The 23,426-nt window shown below is 32.3% G+C and overlaps 1 protein-coding gene across 8 annotated transcripts in view; it reads left to right on the top strand.

The window, feature by feature from the left end:
- Window positions 1-23,188, top strand: part of LOC114336320 (guanine nucleotide-binding protein G(q) subunit alpha) — a 70,553-nt gene extending 47,365 nt beyond the window's left edge. For 5 of the 8 annotated variants that reach the window (XM_050655128.1, XM_050655133.1, XM_050655131.1 and 2 more), the window contains 4 exons: window positions 5,789-5,918; window positions 8,308-8,461; window positions 11,529-11,636; window positions 14,770-23,188. In XM_050655128.1, the coding sequence (XP_050511085.1) occupies window positions 5,789-5,918; window positions 8,308-8,461; window positions 11,529-11,636; window positions 14,770-14,852 (475 nt within the window). In that variant the 3' untranslated portion in view covers window positions 14,853-23,188. Of the gene's footprint in view, window positions 1-5,788; window positions 5,919-8,307; window positions 8,462-10,343; window positions 10,452-11,528; window positions 11,637-11,922; window positions 12,007-14,769 lie in introns of all 8 variants that reach the window. The other 3 variants (XM_050655132.1, XM_050655127.1, XM_050655130.1) reach the window with 1 other exon arrangement.
- The last annotated feature ends 238 nt before the right edge of the window (window positions 23,189-23,426 follow it).

Below are 23,426 nucleotides of genomic sequence, written 5' to 3' on the forward strand. Positions count from 1 at the left end.
AGATGTGATGTATCATGTTTTTAACGTGCACGTTAACGAGCATGTTATTTTCAAAACGTTAAGTTAAGGTATCGTCTTGCGCGACAAGAATAACAGTATACAGAAATTGAATAAGTTAGAGGAAGACAGACATAAACATGCAGCGTGCAGAGAAGTATGCATCTTGTTCATCGCACATCTGGCACCAAAACCAATATGTTATTTGAAATTCCCGGTCCTCGGTCTAAGAGGTGTTCTTTCTATTGTGCATTTTATTTAATTTTTGCTTGTCGTGTTGTTATACAGTCAAACCCGCTTATTAGAATACCTCTTAAAGGAATATCCCGGTTTAAGGAATAAAAATTTGAGGTCCTGAAACATTTCCACTAGCGACCAATGATCGGTTATTAGAATATCCCGGTTATAGGAATACTTTTGGTTGGCACGAAGGCTATTCCAATAAGCGGGTTCGACTGTATTATAAAATGGCTCAACAAGAATTGAAATAAACTACAAAACGAACATTCAAATGGATTTACCCAATCTGGTCAAACTGGTCTCTATAGTCGTATAAGTTTTCTTCATTTATATGAGGCATATAAATGCAAAACTTGCTTTTATCTACTCTATGTCATATTATGTATAAGTTTTTAGTTTGTGAAATCTGTCATTATAGATAGCAGTGCGTGAAGGGTTAAAGTGTGCGTGAAGTAACAATGTATTTTAAATGGGATTTACTTTTTCGCACTGTTTTTTTGGCACACTTTCATATAATCAAATATCCTTAACTTTCGCGTTGTCATGGTGATGACATGTGAGCAATAAATTACAACAAAAGTTTTGACAGTTTTGTGGTTTGAAAGAAGTTAGAATTTTTAAATGTCAAAGTTCTAAAAATTGTAGAATGGAAATGAATTCCAGTGACGAAGAGTTACAGTTTTTTTATTTGTTTATCGTAGATAAAATATTGTATGAAACTGTGCGTGAAGCAATTTTTGCGAACTTACGCGATCTATAGCACTCGCTCCGCTGTCGCTCGTGCTCTAAACATCGCGTACATTCACAAAAAGCATACTTCACGAACTGTTTCATAAATAACTATTTGCAAAAAATACCAAATATGACTTGACTGTATTTTAAAATTCATTCACCAACATACATTTAGAAAAACTTACCAAATACTTGCAAAACTATCTCCTTACCGGCTATTTTGTGCAGAGAAATATGCAAAACCCTCTTTTTACGACGTTAAAAGATATGCGCGAGAAACGTTTTTATTGATTATCTCGGAAGAATAGCTCCCAAAAGGCGAGTGTTGCATTTACACTCCTCATATATTATGAATAAAATGTTTTTGTTTACAAATTAATAACATAACCTCAAAAAATAATACACTATTTATAAAAATTAACTTAAACAAACCTTCTGAAAGCATCATCTAATTATTTTAATAACCTGACGCTTACAATCTGACAAAATTCTGGACTAAATTGTCCATTTTTTATATTTATTTATTCTTTATACCACACGTTATTTTATAACAAGATGTTAAATAGGTCCCGTTAAAATGAACCTGTTATGTTACCAGATAACGTTTTTGAGAAACGTTATTTGTCATACGTCACATCAATTTGTAGAATTTAACGTAGATGCAGGATAACGTGCACGTTATTTATAACTGTGGTCAAACCTGGCCAACAACTAAAAGTTTTGTACCCCAATTTAATTCATGTGATGTGTTTGGCGCATGGTTTAAACAGAGTGGCGGAAGAAATTCGAAATTCATTTCCTACAGTTAATAGTTTAGCAACGTGAAGAAAATATTTTTAAAATCGACTTTAAGGATTCAGATATACAGGGTGTTTCATTAATAATTGTCCATATAGTAACTGGAGAAACCTTAGCACAAAATACGAAGAATTAACCTAAAACACTTAAATAAAATATGGTTCCTTACTGAGTTACAGGGTGTTCTATCTAAAAATTTAAAAATTATTTTTGCTCAGCATTTTAAAACTATTCGACATATCCTTTTCATACTTGGCATAGAGTGCGACTACTACTAACCCTACAAAATTATGATAAAAAACGTTTCTAGGTACTACCAGAGGCGTACAACTGGGGATAGTAAATGGTTGACCTTTCTCAAATTCTACGCCACTGGAGGAATTATTATTTTAGTGCCATTTTTAGATTGTCCAATACTTTCTACGTAAATAATATACTCTTCATTGGTAACGATAAAGTCATCAGTTTTCGAGATATTTGAAGTTAAATATGAAACGACACAGTTATTTTGATTAATTTATGATGATTCATATGATTAAAATTTAAAAATTATTTGTACCCAGTAATTTAAAACTATTTGGCGTATCCTTATCATACTTGGCAGAAAGTGTAGTTACTGTACACCCTACTAAATTAAGATAAATAAACGTTTCTAGCTACTACCAGAGGCGTACGACAGGGGATAGTGGCTGGTTGACCCTTCCCAAATTCTACGCCACTGACGAAATTGCTATTTTAGTATAATTTTTTGATTTTTCAATACTTTTTATGTAAATAATATACTCTTCATTCGTAACGATAAAATGATTAGTTTTCGAGATATTTGAAATTAAAAATGAAGCGACACAATAAAATAATCAAAATAACCGTGTCGTTTCATTTTCAACTTCAAATATCTCGAAAACTAATGACTTTATCGTTACGAATGAAGAGTATATTATTTTCATAGAAAGTTATGGAGAATCCAAAAATTGAACTAAAATAGCAATTACGCTAGTGGCGTATCATTTGGAAAGTGCCAACCCTTCACTTTCCCACGTCGTACGCCTCTGGTAATAGACAGATATGTTTGTTTAACATAATTTAGTAGTTTGTATAGTACCTATACTTCCTGCCAAGTATGAAAAGGATACGCCGAATAGTTTTAAAATTCTGAGCAAAAATAGTTTTTAAATATTTAGATAAAACACCCTGTAACTCAGTAAGGAACCACAATTTATTTAAGTGTTTTGGGTTAAATCTTCGTATTTTGTGCTAAGGTTTCTCCAGTTACTCTATGGACAATTATTAATGAAACACCCTGTATAAAGAAAAATTACCAAATACTCCTATGCCCCCGGAGCCTATACATATTTAAAAGCTGCCGAGGCTCTCGGAAATTGGCCAGCGGTGTTGCCGTTGTAGTGTGGTGGTGGGGGGGGGGGGTATGCGTCTTTCTACCTTGTTTACCTTTCTTTTTTATGAATTCTCTACAATTACCTTTGGTTGCTGGGGCTCTCTGCATTGGGGTTTTGTGTATGGCGGAAAATAAGATACTGATTTGCCAAACGGTTGGCTTATCATGCCAAGCAATTAACCATCCGGAGGGTCTGGCCACCAAGCCCGTACCTAACAGTGCACTGTCAGGCTCAGGAATTGCGAATGCTCCCACCGGTGAGTCCTGTTTACTACTATGTGACTACCTTTTCATGTTTCTCTGTTCATTCTCAGAGTTGATAGCTTACTACTTGGTGCCTGGATCTTCTGTGCCGTACCAGTCCATTTTCGTCGTAGTTCGTCAACTTCCTTAGACTTTCATTCGGATGATTTCTTAGTTAGTTGAAGATTACATACGCTCTTCATTCAATTTATCTAGGATCTGTACTGTGATTTCTCTGATTACGAACCTTTTGGATACATAATATGTATCCGAAAGGTTATCTTACTTTAAATTATTAATATGTAGGTTCAGGGACTAAATAAATAGTGAAGAAATAAAATGTCAAAACATGTCTACGCTTACCTTAGTACATTAAGTTATTTTGTGATATGCAGTGACATTTTCTAACCTATTTTTGCGCTTTTTTTTATTGAGCACGTTTCAATTTTAATGTAATAAAGTTTTGCCATCGTGGTTTGATATGTATTGCATGCATTGATAGCAGTTTGATGTCTAATCGAAGTTACACAAGAAAATATAAACTGAAACTTTTATGTAGGTATATTCATTTTTGTTACATTTTTAAACAAAACTTCTATCTTTTGTTTTCCATTTTTTATTTTCTATCATAATTTCGCCTTTCCATATAATCGAAATCTCCGGATTTAACACCTCTTGATTTCCTTTTACGGGCAAAGGAGAGTATAACAAAATAGATCACAAAATATCGAAAAACGCCTGTTCTCTTGTACGGAATGGAAGCATGGACGCTAAAGGCCAGCTCAATTAACAAACTTGAAGTCTTTGAAATGTGATGCTTACGTCGAATGCTTACAATATATCTATGTACAAGAGTCAGAACTAAGGAAGTATTAAGAAGGGCAGACTTCCAGGAGAGGTAACTTTTTGATTATGTAAAAACTAAGAAAACTTCATTCTAGGGCACATATTAAGAGGAGAACGATACACTTTTCAGCAACTAGTACTCAAAGGAAATACATATAGAGGGTAAGAGAGGTCTAGGACGGAAAAAGATGTCATGGCTGTGCAATATTTGCCACTGATAGGAATCCACAGCTATGGAATGCTTTGCAATGCTGCTAAAAACAGAATAATTTAATCCTGACTATCTAACACAGTGGTGGGCAAACTTTGTTAATGGGGGGCCACGATGTGAAAGAAATTCTGTAGGAGGGCCAGAATTATAGAAAAATGCATTTTTGTGTTAAACCTATATGTATACTATCAATGTCGATGGACCCCTGGCGGACCGGATTAAATACGTTCGCGGGCCGGACTTGGCCCGCGGGCCGTACTTTGCCCATCACTGATCTAACATCTCACCTGACAAGACAATGTACGGTGGACGTCTATGTAGAAATGCACGGCACCTCAGAAGAAAAAAAATAACAGTAATATAAGGAAAATAACAAAGGAAATTTCATTACCCATAAAATAAATGTTTTCGGAAGCATTGGTTTCTATATTGGCCTTTGTCAACAAAGGCCAACATAAACAAAATAGAAATAACTCGGAGAAAAATGGAAAGATCCATGTTGGCAATAAAACTGCAAGACAGAAAATCAAACAAATGGATAAGAGAGAAAACAAAAGTAAAAAATGTAACTGAACATTTAACAGGGTTAAAATGGAGTGCGGACCACAATGCGAAACAGGAAGATAAAAGATGGAATGCTGAAATACAAAACTGGAGACCGTGGACAGGAAGAAGAGGAAGAGAAAGACCTCAGATGCGATGGAAGGACGATATTATAAAAGCTGCAGGAACTAACTGGAGAAACGCAGCCAAGGACAAACGGAAATGGAAAGATTTGGGGAAGGCCTATGTCCAAAGTTGGATAAAAATAGGCTAAAGAAGAAGGTTTCTATGATAAAATAAAAGATGACTGAAAGAATTGCATAGACAATTAGAAACCTGTGCCACATCCCATTTTTTGTTGTCACTTGTGTCAAAAATCATCCCACTCGCATACACCAAGATCTTCCTTTGATCTTCTCAACTTTTCAGTATTTAGAAACCTAACCTACTTGTTATTTAATGTATAAGATATTGGCACTCCCCTCTTCATATTTTTACTACATTAAAGACAGTTCTGCGTACAAAAATGTTTTTAATCACTTGGTCACATATTCTCAAACATAAGAGTTTCAGATTTTAATAGTTACATTGTATAAAAAATAATAAGTTCATATTAGTATCATTGTTGTTTTTTTAAATAAAATTCACAAATCTGGAAAATGTTTTTCTCTTTTGTAAATTGTGTTAAATGATATGGCTTTTTTTATATAGAGTAATCATATTAGTATGGACTTATCCAGTGCTATTTACGTATTTTCTAATAATCACTTTTGTGTTCGCAGGATGGTAGATGTAGGGGGACAGAGATCTGAAAGAAGAAAATGGATCCATTGTTTCGAAAACGTTACTTCCATCATCTTCCTAGTAGCTTTAAGTGAATATGACCAGATTTTATTTGAATCTGAAAATGAGGTACGTATATAAGAATACTATTTCTAGTAGCTACTAATAGGATAAAGCATCTATGATTCGTTAACCTTCCACTGGTATGTGGCCTGATTTGTTTAGTTCTTCCTCTTCAATAGCCCTTCTCCAACCCACCAACTTCTTTAACCCACCAACTTCTCCAACATTTCCTTGCTTTCCTCCTCTAAATGATATCATCAACAAAGAGCATTGACTCAGGACTCCACCCTCACTGTCTCTGTCAGTACCTCCAAAACAAGATTCAATAGGTAGAGACTCAGTAGAAAGCCTTAATTAAAACCAACCGCTACTGAAAAACTCCGGTTAATCCAACACAAGTCATTACTTTTATGTACGCTTCCTCATACATATCCTTCACAAGCCCTTCATCTTGTATAGGAACTGTATAATGTTTTCTCAAGATCTCCATCAATCCAATGGCCCTACAGCCTAAATAGGGCCTTGGCCTCTATACTTATACAGAGTGAGTTTTATGTATGGAAACACTCAATTATCTCGGAAACGGCTTGCAAGATTTTTATAGATTTTGGTGAGTAAAGGTTTTCTGAGGCGGCCGATATTATAGTGGCCATTACATTGTTGTCAGATTTTCCGTTTTTCTGGAAATCTAAGGAACTTTCTTATTTCAAACGGAACACTCTGTATATTTTTTGCGTTTTGAAGTCCTAAAGAAATACTGATTATTTTTCATGTTATATTCCCTATACCTAAACGCCATAATTTCGGAGTTATTGCTACATTTATTTAAAAAAACAAAATTTAAACAAATTATAAAAATCAATTTTGTCGGCTCAGGTACATATTACTTTAGGTTCTTTGAATCATTGGGAACAAAAAAGTTTTATGTAATTTTTCTATAACATTAATCGTTTCCGAGTTATAAACAATTTAAAACTGAAAAAAAAATCGAATGATGATAATTCTCAAGGTTCAAAAACACAAATAAAAAATATAAATTTAGAAATTACGAAGTACCTAACTTCAAGCTGAACTTCAAGCTCAACCCTTTTTCTAGGAGCTCGCCATAAGAGTTTTTGGCACGTTTTATTCTAAAACATCGCTTTTTAATTTGTTAATAAAGCGCATATGAGAGGACGGGCGATCGGGCTGTATTAACAACTAAAAAAGATATTTTAATATAAAACAAGTTTAAATTACATATCGGTATCTGATAAAATAAGGCCTGAACTTGAATTTGGGTACTACGCAGTTTCAAAACATAATTTTTTATTTGTGTTTTTGAACCTTGAAAATTGTCATTATTCGATTTTTTTCAGTTTTAAATTGTTTATAACTCGGAAACGATAAATTTTATAAAAAAATTACAAAAGATCTTTTTTGTTCCCAATGATCCAAAGAACCTAAAATAATATTTACCCGAGCCGAAAAAATTGATGTTTATAATTTGTTCAATTTTTTTTTAAATAAATGTAGCAATAACTCCGAAATTATGGCATTTAGGTATAAGGAATATAACATGAAAAATAATCGGTATTTCTTTTGGACTTCAAAACGCAAAAAACATACAGGGTGTTCCATTTTAAATAAGAAAGTTCATTAGGTTTCCAGAAAAACGGAAAATCTGACAACAATGTAATTGCCATTATAATATCGGCCGCCTCAGAAAACCCTTACCCACCAAAATCTATCAAAATCGTGCAAGCCGTTTCCGAGATAATTGAGTGTTTCCATACATAACACTCACTCTGTATAGTTTCTAACAATTAGAAATAATAAGACATTTAAATAAAACAGGTGCTGGTTTTTATATGAAAGGGTGAAAAAGGGTTAAAGCAAAATTAATCAATTACATTGTGTGTTTATATATATGTACGGTACCTTGGATGATGTTCTTCTTCTTCTTCTTCTTCTTCTTCTCTTAGTCGACTAAGGCTGGGTGGCGGTTTTGGCACTTGTTTGGTTTAAAAACTATATAACAATTTGTCGTTTCACTCTGAAAGTCTATACATATCTGAAGAATGTGCGTATATGCATGGCAAGCCAAGCTATTTCTTAAGTGGCTATGAGCTTGGGGGTGGCGCCTACAGGATCGTATTGGTATGTAACATACACACACACATGGTTCTCAAGATCTATAACTATCAAATGTAGCTCTTTTTTTTCTTGTCGTATTTCTCTATTAACTGTCTCAAAACAAACAAGGTATCCATTTTATCATTGTCTTCCTTCTTTCACTGTATAGTTCTTACAGTCCTGAACGTTCCCTGAATTTTTATACAGTGATACCATCACACTCCTCTCCATACATTGGGCTTTCTTCTGTTGAATTTGTATTTCTGAAACAACTGATGGTTATTTAGTTATTAAATTAAGGAAGATTGGATATTTAATAATTTTACCTTGTTTTTTTTAGAATCGTATGGAAGAATCGAAGGCACTCTTCAAAACAATTATTACCTACCCGTGGTTTCAGCATTCGTCTGTAATATTATTCTTAAATAAAAAAGATTTATTAGAAGAAAAAATTATGTATTCGCATCTCGTTGATTACTTTCCTGAATATGAAGGTAAGTTAAAAATCTAACCTTTTGTACAAATTCAACTAGATAATGAAATAGAAATGATTACATGTACCATATAAGCGTAGTAAAAAAAAATATACAAAAAAATACAAAAAAAACAAAAGAAAAAAAACTAAATAAAAAAAAAATAAAAAATATAATAAAAAATATAATAAAAAAAAATTGTTAAAAAATATATTAAAAAAAAAACAGTAAAAAAAACTTAGTTGTAGTAATAGTTTTAAATTTAGATACTAAGCATATATTTTGTAAAAGAGAGAATTCAAAACACATTGACTGGCCAGTTGGTTGCTTAAACCAGTGCCAATAAAACATAAACACACACACATGTACCATATGACAAAGTTGAGTTGAGACATTTACCTTGGGCAACCCGAAGCAGACTTGACAGGTCTTTTTTCAGAAACATCACTCATTTCGCATTCAGTTGCCATTAAGTCATTAAAATGTAAACAACCCAATTTGGATCCCACGTGTTGGGAAATTTCAATACATTACCTCAGGGCATTATCCTGGTTGCCATGTGACCATCACAGGGCTTTTTATTGAAGTATGCACTTTTAAGGCTAGCATCCAGTTTATCTAACACTGATGATGATTTTTTATAAAAATCGAAAACGTTTTGTTGTGAATAGCCCTTTTAAGGGATTTTAATAAAAAAAAATTATACCTTTCACAAAGGATTTTTTTTCCAATTTTGTGGTTGATGGTATACAGCCAACTACAGGAAAAACATTTTCTTTTCCTTGTGGATTTTTTAGAATAAGTATTGATAAAGATGTAACAAAGCTTGTAAATGATACAAAGACTAGGTATTTATATAAATTAAAGTATATTGCAGTGCAGGGACAAAGTCCAAACAAATACTTGCACTAAAGGAGAGGCTACAGAGATATGGCTAGAACTTCTGGAAGCATTCGAGACTGAACACGCAAATGGCGAATTTTTGGTAAATGATACGAATAAAGTCAAGGAGCTTATGAAAATGGCTTTGATCCTGGCTCATTTCTTGACAAGTTTGCTTGCTCATCGCTTTAGTGGAAGTAAATTTAGTCAAGAGCAAATAAAAACTGGTACGGAATATGTAGAAACTTCACTTCACATCCAGAAGCATTGCCAATTATTATTAATTACCAGGCAAAGTGTGTACCCTTTAATCCATATATATTTTCTAAACATCTAATGTACAACCATTGGCATGGTGGTGTTCTATGGTCATACAACATAAAAAAATCTCTTCTCATCATACGCTTTAGTCAATTCCAAACTATGTAACCGGCTAAGCAATGTCAAAGCTGCTAAGTTGGTTTCAATTTTTAAAGAGCTTAATTCTATAAGTTATCACGTGGCTGATAAAATTGATGACTTAGATTACAAGATTACTATGAGACTAAAACAATTTGAGAAAATTAGTAACTCTTGTATGCAAAATGTTTTGAGTTTTCCAATTTTTGTTGGGTTCCCATTATTAGTAAATAAAAATATATTTGTTACAAGGTCTGTATAATAATGGATAAGGACTTTTTTCATATTTATGTATTATTCACAAAAAAAAATGAAAAAAAAACGCTTGTTTAATTTAAGTGTTTTAAACATGTTTAAAACAGTTGTTTAAAACAAAACAACCCTGCTAATAATGTTCACAAATTCCAACAACTATAACTTACTGACTTGGTACTGTTTTTATGAATCTTTTTTAACAAAATCTTTTTTTAAATTATTAATTTTGTACGTGAATAAGGCTAGTAATGTTTTATAACCAGTTTAACTCTATAACATTACAAAACAACTATATTTGTTGGAATTTTACAAAATTACAATAAAAAAGAAAAAACTATTTTATATTGAGAAACCTATTTTGGATAAGGTGCAAAACAGGATCATATCGGTGCCAGAGAATACATTTTGAAACTTTATCTCCGTGAAAATCCTGATCCAGAACGATCCTGTTATTCTCATTTTACTACTGCTACAGGTTTAGTGACTTTTCTATCATATGTACTGCTAGTATGAAGCTATTTGTATATACAGATTAATACAAGTTGATATTTTATTGCAAATGAACAATTCAGTTTGTTTGTGTGCATTCATGATACCCATCTTGCAGACAAACGTAACACATGGTTTGAGAGACAACATTTTCAATAATTTGCAGCAAGAAATCACCAAGATTTTCATATCCTTCACTGGATAAATTTTCATATTCATAACATTCAAGTCTGTATATATAATTAGCTATAATTACAATCCTTGTAGTAGCTTACACTAATCCTAAAAATATTTGAATTATGTACTTGCCTGTATAAAGAATTTCGGTGATGTTATATACAATAAGTTTAGTTTTCAATAGAAAACTATAAAAAATTACTCAGATGTCAAAATAACAATTTTTTTTTGTAAAAAGAGTGAAAATCGACATATTTATTATTGTTAAACAAAAAATTAGCGTAAAACAATAAATATCTCGACAGCGTTACCTCAAGAAATGTCGTAAAGAAAATCTATGCAAAATATCAGGTAGATCGGTCAAGTAGTTTACAATGATCGAGTTTAGATCAACGTTTAGATCGAGTTACAATGTCTACTGCCTTTGAAAAAAGCAGTTTTGAGAAAAATGCGTTTAAGTTTTGACAACTTTTATTTTGAATTTCTTTTTTGTCTGTCAAATCGTAAAGTGATGCGCGCCGAAATATGTCTTTGAATCGAGGAGTAATTTACAAAAGAGAAGGGGAACAACTGTTGAACGTTTCTCACTACGCTCAAGCACGAGGCTGCTGCAGAGCGAGTCAAAGGGATATTCAACATGCTGTATTTCCGGTGATTTTGCTCGGATCAATCTGAAATTTTGAGAAAGTATTCTTGAAGTTATGTACTTTCGTTAAAAATAATAAAAAAATGTCGAAAATTTCAAAATTTTCAAACCATACCCCTTTGCCCCCTAAGTTAATACTAGTGAAAGTAATATCTATAAAAAAAAACGATAATATCTAAAAGTTTTATAGTTATTGTTAGTAATGTAGAGTAGAGCTAATTTTTAAACTAATTTGTCTAGGTCCACAACGAGATGCGATAGCAGCTAGGGAATTTATCCTAAGAATGTTTGTAGACCTGAATCCCGACAGTGAAAAAATCATATACTCACATTTTACTTGTGCCACAGGTATTGCTAGAGTAGTATTAGTGTTAATGTGTCCAGAGTACAATCATAATATAATAATTTGAAGATATCTAAAAATATGTAAAAATCTCTAGTAAAAATTGAGTGTTAAGCAATAAAACTTATTTTCAACACATCAAATTTTTATTATGTTTGTTACTAGGGGCGCAGATATTCTACAGCTTTCCGCTTATATGTTATTCTATTTAAAAAATTATCTGATTTTAATATTTTTTCTTGTGTTAATGCATGCTCTCTTTGGAATGGATATTTTTCTTTTTCCATATAGACACTGAAAATATAAAACTAGTATTTTGTGCTGTCAAAGATACTATTATGCAGACGGCACTTAAAGAATTTAATTTGGCTTAAGGTAATACCTTACTTAAGTTATTTACTTATTTTGATTGATTTACCTTGTTTCATACTTTTACTGCTGCATGAAATTTAGCAAATAAAACAAATATTTCTGGAAATTCTATTTTTATGATAGTTTTTTTTATTCTATTTATTAAAATACATAATAACAATATACAAAAAAAAATACATTAAAATACCAAGAGTCGTAGCTATGCTGGTTTTGTGGTAACATAATAAACATAAATATAATAATAACAGATTACATAACAAAAAACTTTTTAGACTACTTTACACTGGTGGTCAAGTTTTCCTATATAAATTCATTAAATAATTATTGTATTAAATTAAATGATTAAATTATTATTTATTATTAAATTATTATAGAATTATATTCAATTAAAGCTATCTGTTGTAGTAGTTAGTAAGAAGTAACTCTTTTAATTCAGTTTTAAATCTTTCTAACCTGCAGTCTTTGATATATTTGTGAATAACTTATTATACAAAATCAGACCACTTGAGTATATACTTCTTTGTGCACCAGTAGTTCGCATTCTTACGGTTTGAAAACTACCTCCCTGTCTGGTATTATGATCATGCACATCTTCTATACGTCTTAGAGTAATATTTGTAAGTGTTTGAGAAAGCTTAATTTGATGAATGAATATACAAACTTGTAAAATGTATAGCGACTCAATGTTTAGAATTCCTCTCTGATAGTACAGGTCGTCAGTTGGATGAAGTCTTGATAGTTGAAATATATATTTCACAGCCTTGTTCTGTAACACCATGAGAGGATGTAGCTGTTTTTGATTTGTACTACCCCAAACGATAGTTAGATATGACAAATGTGAATTTATTAAAGAGTGATATTGCATAGACGCTATCTCTCACTGGCACAAGTAGTAATCTATCTAGTATAGCTCTTCTATCTTAAATTGTAGGTGTCATATATCTGTACACTTGATGATGTACAATGTAGAAATATACAGAGGACCTGTCTATGATCCTACATGCTACAGTGACACAGAGTTCATTTTTGGATTCGACGCACAAACCATAATATACAGGGTGTGTGGTAAAGAATTGGCCATAGCTTAACCTTAGATTCCGGAGGTTAAAATAGGTCGATTTAAGGTAACTTACCTTAGTACAAAAGTTGATAATAACCGAAATACAGGGTGTCAAAGTTAAACTTTTATTTTATTTATGTATTTTTGAATATTTCCTGACAGGCATAGGACAACCACACGAATTTTGGTAAATGGTGCTGGTATTTTACACCCGACTAAATTATGTTAAACAAACGTTTCTGGCTACTACCAGAGGCGTACGACGGGGGAACGTGAATGGTTGACCCTTCCCAAATTCTACGCCACTAGCGGAATTTCTATTTTAGTACAATTTTTAATTCTTCAATACTTTTTATGTAAATAACATACTCTACATTCGTAACGATAAAGCCATTAGTTTTCGAGATACATATTTGAAGCTAAAAACGAAGGAGCATAATACATTAATCAAAATAAGTGTGCCTTCTCATTTTTAACTTCAAATATCTCGAAAACTAATGACTTTGTCATTACGAATGAAGAGTATATTATTTGCAAAGTATTGCAGAATCTAAAAACTATGCTAAAATAGCAGTTTCATCAGTGGCGTAGAATTTGGAAAGGGTCATCCATTACCTTTTCCCTGTCGTACGCCTCCGGTAGTAGCCAGAAACGATTATTTAACATAATTTAGTAGGGTGTACAGAGCCTACACTTTCTACCAAGTATGTCACGGATATGTCAAATTATTTTAAAGTATTCATTTTTTTAATAATTTATTCTTTATTTAAAACTTTAAGAACTATGTGTGCCCGGTACTATAAAACTGTATGACATATCCTTATGATACTTGGCAGAAGTGTAGGTACTGTAGACCCAACGAAATTATGTTAAATAATCGTTTCTAGCTACTACCAGAGGCGTACGACACAAAATAGTGAATGGTTGACCTTCCCAAATTCTACGCCACTGATGAAACTGCTATTTTAGCATAATTTTTAGATTTTCCAATACTTTCAATGTAAATAATATACTCTTCATTCGTAACGATAAAGTCATTAATTTTCAAGATATTTGAAGTTAAAAATGAAAAGACACACTTATTTTGATTAATGTATTATGCTCCTTCGTTTTTAGCTTCAAATATCTCGAAAACTAATGACTTTATCGTTACGAATAAAGAGTATGTTAATTACATAGAAGTATTGGAGAATGAAAAAATTGCACTAAAATAGACATTCCGCCAGTGGCGTAGAATTTGGGAAGGGCCAACCATTCACGTTCCCCCGTCGCACGCCTCTGCTAGTGGCCAGAAACATTTGTTTAACATAATTTAGTAGGGTTTACAGTACCAGCACCACTTACCAAATTTTGTGTTGTTGTCCCACGCCTATCAGGAAATATTAGAAATAAATAAAATAAAAGTTTAACTTTGACACCCTGCATCTCGGTTATTACCAACTTTTGTACTAAGGTAAGTTAGCTTAAATCGATCTATTTTAACCTCAGCAATCTGAGGTTAAGCTATGGCCCATTCTTTACCAAACACCCTGTATTAATACATACATTATCAAACCAGTATTTCAATTTTTTTGGCCTGTTATTTTTAGAATTCTTGGTTTGTCTTTAAAATGAAACTATTTCAAATTTAGATTTTGTTTGAATTTCCAGAAATACTTGTTTAATTTTTAAAAGTATTTATGATTTATGCGTGTTTAATTTTTCAGATACGGAAAATATAAAATTCGTGTTTGCGGCAGTGAAAGACACAATATTGCAGTCGAATCTTCGTGAGTACAACCTAGTCTAGTACTACTTACCCTGGTCTAGTACTACTTATCCTGGTCTAGTACTATCCTGGAGGTTTGTTTCGCTAAAGGTGCCCCCGGCCTATCTCCAGGCAGGGTTGGAAAAAACGTTTCCCTTTGTTTTAAGCATGTTCGCATTACTTTTTAACAGTATGTTTTTCCATTGTGTTTTATGATAACACGGTAGTAAAAACATGCATTTTGTAAGGAACACGTGTTAAAACGGATCGAAAACGAGAAAAAACCTGTCTCCAACCAAATGCAGCCGTAGCCGGGACCAAAAAATGTGAAAATGTGATTTGTCCGTCATCGTTTAGTCCACGGGTCTTTTTAGAGAAAAAGCTGAATAAACTCACATAAAAACGTGAAAAAATTTATGTGTCCAACTGTGTGTTACTGAACACTTAGCATAGTGTGCCATTGGTGAAGATCGATGGATTTTTTTAAAACAGTGCGACAAGCAAAAAACGTGACTATTCATTTTACTGGGTGTGACGTTAGTTTTCACTTTTACATCAATTTAGCGTACAGAAAGATTCCTTATTTCTTATAAAATGTATACAGAAAAAATTATATCGAAAAATGATTGTTACTGATAATTATCAAGAAAAACAGTGGTCTTTTAAATGTGGCCATTAATACCATTTAATTTATAAAACTGAGGATAGGTTTCACAGAAAATTCAAAATTTCCAGCTTAATTTAATTGGTTTTAATTAAAAATAAGTTAATTTACCAAAACATGTCTTTAAAAATTTGAACGGTTTGTTTTAAAAATATTCTTGTGATGCATTAGAATAGTTTATCAGAAAAATAAGAAGTTATGATCTTTGGATGTTTATTTTTATAATACATACACTCCGACCAGAATGTGAATACTATGTGAGCATACTTTATCTGCCTCCTTTATAGTCAAATTCTTGAGCTCTGTCCACTATACCTAGTGGATAAAGGATTTGTCCATAAAGGAGACATAGAAAGTTATCACACATCTATTAGTATTCTGGTCGGATTGTACTTAGAGATCTTTTTAACAAGAAACTAATAAAGCTTTTTTGTTTCTTTAGCATCTATTGGAATTGTAATATGTTCGTTACATCTAAATATAACAGACAATAATTATTGGCTTGCTTGTTTAACTATTAAGACTTCATTTTTGTAATATTAATGTAAAAAATTAATTTAACCTTTGAATATATTGTAATCTATTGTTTTTTACATCAATAATAACTTTAGTTGCAGAAAAGTCTACTGGTTTCGATAAACCTGTTAATAACATATCAATATTTAATATTTTGAAACTGCTGATTTGAATAAAAATAGAAGGCTATCGATCTAATTATAAAAAAATATACTCTTTTTTGCAACAAAAGCTAAAGCTTTTTATTTGTTGTGATATTTGAATACAGTTTTCTACTCCAGTCAATAAATATAATTAGAAAATAAAAAGTAAAAGAGTTTATATTTAAAAATTTATTGAAAAAACTCTATAATTTATTAAAATTCCTTAAATTACTACATTAAAATCACAGAACGTTTTAGATCTAAAAAGATCATCATCAGTGCTGATACAGGTTAACCACATGCCGAGCCACCAAAAATACTTGTGTATAAACCGTTTAAATGTTTTAAAAATGTTAAATTTACATGATTATGTATAATTACAAACGATTGATAAAATTGTGCTAGATATGACCCTTAGCCATCGCATGACTCCCCACACGATACGTAGCTTGCTGATCTGATGGATATGTCCTTACATTACAGACGATGGTTGTCAACGCAACTTAGAATTATAGATTATATAGTAGAACCCGGCAAATCCGAACCAACAGAAAGTGAACAAAATTTAAAAATTCACGACAAAAACTTAAAAACATGTTCATTATACAGAGTAATACCAGAAATTGAACAATGTAGGATTAATAGGGCTTTGACATTGAAAATTTCTTAAAAATGAATATGTACTTTAGATGTAGTGCTTATAAAGGTTACATATATAAACTTACTTCAATTCTCTTGCAGTCAAAAATATTGTCCATACTCTTACGAGAACGTTTTGCGACTCCAAATCAAAGACAACGAAAGCTTGGAATTATTAGTTAGGCTAACTTTCGGATAATCCTAACTTTTCGGAATCCGAACAGGCTATCTCCCCAATTAGTTCGGATTTGCTGGGTTCTACTGTATACATAATAATGTATAAACATATTTCTAAAACATTTAAAGGGTTTATATCACAAGTATTTTTTATGGCTCAGCATGTGGTTAAACTGTATCAGCACTGACAACCATCTTTTTAGGTTCAAAACGTTTTGTGATTTTGATGTAGTCCTTGAATGGATTTTAATAAATAATATACCTTCTATAAAGGATTTTCAATACATTTTTTGTGATGAATGGTATACAGACAGCTACAGAAATTTTTTTCCTTGTGGATTTTGAATTTTCAAATAATTTTTATGCATTTATGTTTGTTATGCTTATGAGACAGATATTTATGTTCTGTTTCTTGCATCTGCTTATAAGAACTGCCGATCTTTCTTATAATTGAGAGCTGAATTTTTGTAAAACTGTTATCTAAAGCCACGCCCAACTGGTATTGTTATATATAATATATTAAATTAATGTAGAAAATAGGAAGTAAGGAAACTAAATTTTTTTGGTCCGGTACTTTTTTAAAAAAATGTTTTTAAAAAGGCCAAAATGGAGAGATGCTTTTATTTTGGCTCTCAAACTAGTCTGAAGCATAGTGATCGTAGTAGATTTTCATGGAGAAGAGGCTCTTGTACACTTTTTTTTTATTAATTTATTCCTAAATCTCATGTTTTCCAATGTTTTTTTCGTCAAAACCTACTACATCGCTAATCTCAAACAATTTTTGACATTTATATTGTATCTTTAACGTTAATCACCATGTGTTATGAGAGATTTTGTTGAAACATTGATTGGCTACGAGGAAAATTTCACATGACCAAAAGTTACCAAGAAGAAACTTGAGTGTTGAGAGAAATATGTCCTGTAGACCTACAATGGGCCAATGCCTTTATATGCAATATGTTTTGTTGTATTTGATACTAAAAGTTGTGCATTTTACCTTTAATATAGTAAGCCAGCTGGTGAATACAGATAAATACTACATAGCAGCAATTTTTTGTGTAAACTTTTAATACATATGTAACACAAATAAATATGTACTTTTTTCTACCCTCTGTCGACACAAAAAATTAAAAAAAACTTTTAATTCAAAATTTTGATATATAAAAAACATGTTAAAATATACATTTTGTATTTAGTTTGCATTTTATATTGTTTTCTACAATCTAAATTAAACGCTGATCTTTTTTTTGCCTTTGATCAGGAATATCAGAATCTGATTAATTCTATCAGATTTATGAACCGAATTTACATCACTACTTACTATACACTTTAACAAACACAACACTGCTCATTTTAATTTAATTTAACCTTCGAGCGGGCGCGTTGTCGTAAATTTTACGACGAAACACGTGATCTGACCCCCTGCTCATATTAGACAGTCTAGCCTCTAGCGCGTCGAGTTTCTGTATTTGTGAGACTCTGAATGTTCTTAAACTAACAATGTATCGGGTGTAAGCACAGATGTTTGATATCGACAAAATTTCCTGGAAAATGGATAATCATCATCACATAGCGGTACAACTAGTCCAAGAGGCAGCGCTGAAAAATCTCTTTGAATTTACTAAAGCTACATTTTTTACAGTTGATTACTGTGATTGTGTAGAGAAACATACTGCGGTCGGTCAAGCGAAACGTAGAACAGGGGTTACTGAGAGGGTATCAAAGTTGCTTTCCTACGAAGGTAATTAAATCCATTTACTAAGGCTGAAAATCAGTACACACATTCTAAATTAAATATAAATAATAGTTATTATAGTCGGTCAGCTGTATGGCGGGACAGAACCGGTCGGTCGGCCCCAGTGAATGTACAGGGTTATTCACTATATTTTGACCCCCTTGTAAACTGCTTTATTTACAGAATTTAGAAAAAAATGTAAAATACAAAAGTTATTCGATTTTTAATTTATGATTTTCTGACATATATATTGTACTAGTGACGTCATCCGTTTGGGCGTGATGACGTAATCTACTATTTTTTTAAATGGGAATAGGGGTCGAGTGCTGGCTCATTTGAAAGGTTATTCAATTCCTTATTCAGTAATATAAACATTAACATGATTAATTATACAAGGTGCCAAAAATTTTTTGTTAATTAAATTAATTGTTTAATTAATAATTCAAAAAGGTTTTTTGGACACCCTGTATAAATAATTATCTTAATGTTTATAGTACTGTATAGAGAATTGAATAACCTTCCAAATGAGCTAGCACACGACCCCCTATTCTTATTTAAAAAATAGTCGATTACGTCATCACGCCCAGATGGATGACTTCACTAGTAACATAATGTCAAAAAATCATAATTAAAAAATCGAATAATTTTTGTATTTTACATTTTTTTCTAATTCTGTAAATAAAGCAGTTTACAAGGGGGTCAAAATATAGTGAATAACCCTGTACATTCATTGGGGCCGACCGACCGGCTCTGTCCCGTCATAGAGCTGACCGACTATAATAACTTTTATTTATATTCAATTTAGAATGTGTGTACTGATTTTCAGCCTTAATAAATGGATTTAATTACCTTCGTAGGAAGGCAACTTTGATATCCTCTCAGTAACCCCTGTTCTACGTTTCGCTTGACCGACCGCAGTATGTTTCTCTACACAATCACAGTAATCAACTGTGAAAAATCTAGCTTTAGTAAATTCAAAGAGATTTTTCAGCGCTGCCTCTTCGTCTAAACCCTGGATGGGTCCTGGCTGACTGTACAACTTTTTTCCAATTTGTTCGGTCTTTTATCAACCTAGGGTTAAATGGAATGTTCATTTTCGGGAGATCTGCTTGGATGTTATCTCTCCATCGCATTCTGGGACGTCCGAGTGGTGTTTTGCCTGTAGGAATCTCCTCCCATACCAGTCTGACAAGTCTCTCGTTATGAAGTTTATGCAAGTGACCTGCCATCTTAGTCGCTGTAATTTAATTTCTTGGACAATATCGGCATCATTGTAGAGTGCTTTTAATTCGATATTAGTTCTGATCCTCTACTGGTTTGTGGTGGGTCCGAAAATTTGAAGTATTTTTCATGGAAAATGAATCCCGACACGAAAAAACCTCATGTTATACTAGATTACAATGAAACGAAAGGTAGATTGGGCACTGGAGACAAGATCTGTACCGTTTACTTGGCCTGTAGGGTAACAAAGAGATGGCCCTGTGTAGTTTTCTAGTCTGACAAATATTGACGACATAAATGCTCAAATCTTATACACATTGACATGTTCAGCCCAAGCTCCTAAATAACGAAGAATTTTCTTGAAAAATTTAGCGTTGAGCCTAAAGAAAGAGCATCTTATCTTCAGATCAACCCTCAAATATTTACCTCAAGATACATGTCCTTTTCTCAAGGTCACTTATGGTCGGGAGGTTTGACCTACCGAAGGACAAAATAGAAACCCTAGAAAAAACACGTAAAATTTAAGACACGCGCTCACTTATGTGATAATAATGGGCACGCCCGCTGGAAGGTTAAACAATGATTTTAACTTTTTTTAAGGTTTGTTTTATCTAAAACTCTGCATCAGAGTCATTACAAAATATTTTAAATTATATCCAATAGCCTTGTTAGTTTTTTTACTTTTACTAACATTTTTATTCTCTTAACATGTTTTTGAATGAAATCTTTATATTAGTTTCATACATAAAATATATTTCTTTAAGGAATTCTATAATTTTTTACCATCGAAAGAATGATTCATTAACAAAGACCAAATAAAAAATGTGATACTCTGCTTTGTAGTAAATATTTGCAACAAATGTTTACCATAGCATTTGGCCTATGACAGTTGCGTTAAATTACTGTTTATATATATATAATTTTAAGTATTCATTGTATATTGTACAGTATGTGTCAAAACTTATTTGTTAATTAGCTGTTTTTATGTTGCCTTGTGTTCGGTGTACTTCAGGAAATTAACAATGTGATTACATAAAGGCACATATCCACTATTTTCGCGAACCTCTTGCGCTCTGTGCTCCCTGCAACTGCTCCAATCAATACGGCATGCGCTCCTCTACATACACTTCTCCAAGAAGTTAACGCACCACCTTAAAAATGGGCCATTTTTGATGTCTCGAATTTCCTAAATATGTTGTCCGGTCTGATGTTATAGCTTTATACATTAAAAATATCGCTGTAATAATATTGTTGCTAGACAGGTAAATTGTCATTGTATACCGGGTGTACCAATCAAACTGTGATTTTTTCTCAAAGTTCGCATCACACTGTGGAATATTCTAGCATTTATAAATTACTGAAATTAAAATCAAACTAGCCTCATGTTTTCTTAACATTCTGTTTTTTGATTCATTCGTTTATGTTGGACAATAAAAAAGTTAGGTACTTTAACAACTGGCTTTGTTTTTCGTCAATACAGGGTGTTTTTAAATAAACATCGCAAACTTTAAGGGGAAATTCTGCATGAAAAAATAATGGTTAAGGTTTGTTTTATAAACTTATGTCCGCAAATGCTTCGTTTCCGAGGTAAGGAGTGGAATTTTTTGTTATATACTGACGATTTATTTATTGCTCTAAAACCGGTTAAGATAAGCAAATGAAACTTTGTGGGTTTTAAGAGGTAGTTATTGCGCATTTTTTGACGTACAATTAAGAATTTTATGTTCACTATTGGCACACATAAGGGCCATATTACCCGTATGCGCGCCAATGGTGAATATTAAATTCCTAATTGTGTATCAAAAAATGCGCAATAACTACCTCTTAAAACCCACCAAATTTCATTTGCATATCTTAACCGGTTTTAGAGCAATAAATAAATCGTCAGTTTGTAAGTAACATTTAACACCCCCTATCTCGGAAACGAAGCATTTGCGGACATACGTTTATAAAGCAAACTGTCATTATTTTTTCATGCAGAATTACCCTTTTAAGTTTGCCATACTTATTTAAAAGCACCCTGTATTGATGAAAAACAAGACCAGTTGTTAAAATACCTAACTTTTTTATTATTCAACATAAGCGAATGGATCAAAAAACAGAATGTTAAGAAAACATGAGACTATGGTTGGGTTTTAATTGCAGTATTTTATAAATGCTAGTATATTCCACAGGGTGACGCGAACTTTTAGAAAAAATTACAGTTTGATTGGTACACCCGGTATACAATGACAATTTACCTGTTTAACAACAATATTATTACAGCGATATTGTTAAAGAATAAGACTATAACATATTTAAAAAATCACTTAAATTGGACAACAGGTTTAGGGAATTCGAGACATCAAAAATGATTAATTTTTAAGTTGGTGCTTTAATTTCTTGGAGAAGTGTATAAACCGACACCGATTGGCGCGCTGAAGAAGAACGCGCACCGTTGCACGATCCGGTAGCGCGTACGTATCCACTATGTGGAGCAGTTACAGGAGCGCGGAGCACAAGAGGAGCGCGAACATAGTGTATATGAGGTGTGTAAATGCAAAACTCGCCTTATGGAAGCTATACTCTTGTGAGATAATCAATAAAAATGTTTCTTTAACGTTATAAAAAGAGAGCTTTGCATATTTATCTGATTTTTACGTCACAAAATAGCCGGTAAGGAGACAGTTTTGCAAATATTTGGTAAGTTTTTCTAAATGTACGTTGGTGAATGAATTTTAAACTACAATCAAGTCATATTTGGTATTTTTTGCAAAAAGCGAGTTTTGCATTTATACGCCTCATATGTGCCTCTATATTTATACGAACCTGCATTTGATATACTAATAGTTATATATTTTAAATTGTTTATATTTTGTGGTTACACAGTTGTTGTTTTTAAGTACTGTATAATAAATTATTTGAGTAAATATATATTAGCTTGTGAATAATAATTTCCTGGATTGCAATGACATAAAATATTCTTGTCTAAAGTAATTGGCCCGAATGTATGAAAGTCCCTGCATGGAAATTTCTTGTCACTCTAAGAATGGCGGGAAATTGCCTTGAACGAGAAAGAAAGAGAGAACGTGCAAATGCAAATCTTGCTTTCTTTGCGTATTTGTTCAGTTAACATACTATACTAATGGCAATTTAAAAAATATATAGGAGCTTGGTTTTTTGTGGGTATGAACGTTGTCTGTTTGGAATGGTATGTATGATGAAGAGTGTTCGGGATGTCTTGCAATAGTTTATGAATTTGTAAAATCATTTCTTGTCAAAGTATAGAATTTTTTTCTGATAATCGTTTTTTTCACCTTTTCACCCTAATCGAGTCCAGAAACTATGAAACTCGGAAGATCTAATGGAATGGATATCTACCCGTATAATAAAGAATACTCTTTAAAAAGCTGGATGGAAAGGCCGCCCGAGAACTTTATCGTACCGATCTCTTATCGTTATCGTACTAGATACTGGCATTCTATATAAAAAAAAAGAATGTGTGTACTTTGTACGCACGTAAGAAGTTATACTTCTAAATA

The sequence above is a fragment of the Diabrotica virgifera genome, chromosome 6, assembly GCF_917563875.1.
Source record: "Diabrotica virgifera virgifera chromosome 6, PGI_DIABVI_V3a".
NCBI lineage: Eukaryota > Metazoa > Arthropoda > Insecta > Coleoptera > Chrysomelidae > Diabrotica > Diabrotica virgifera.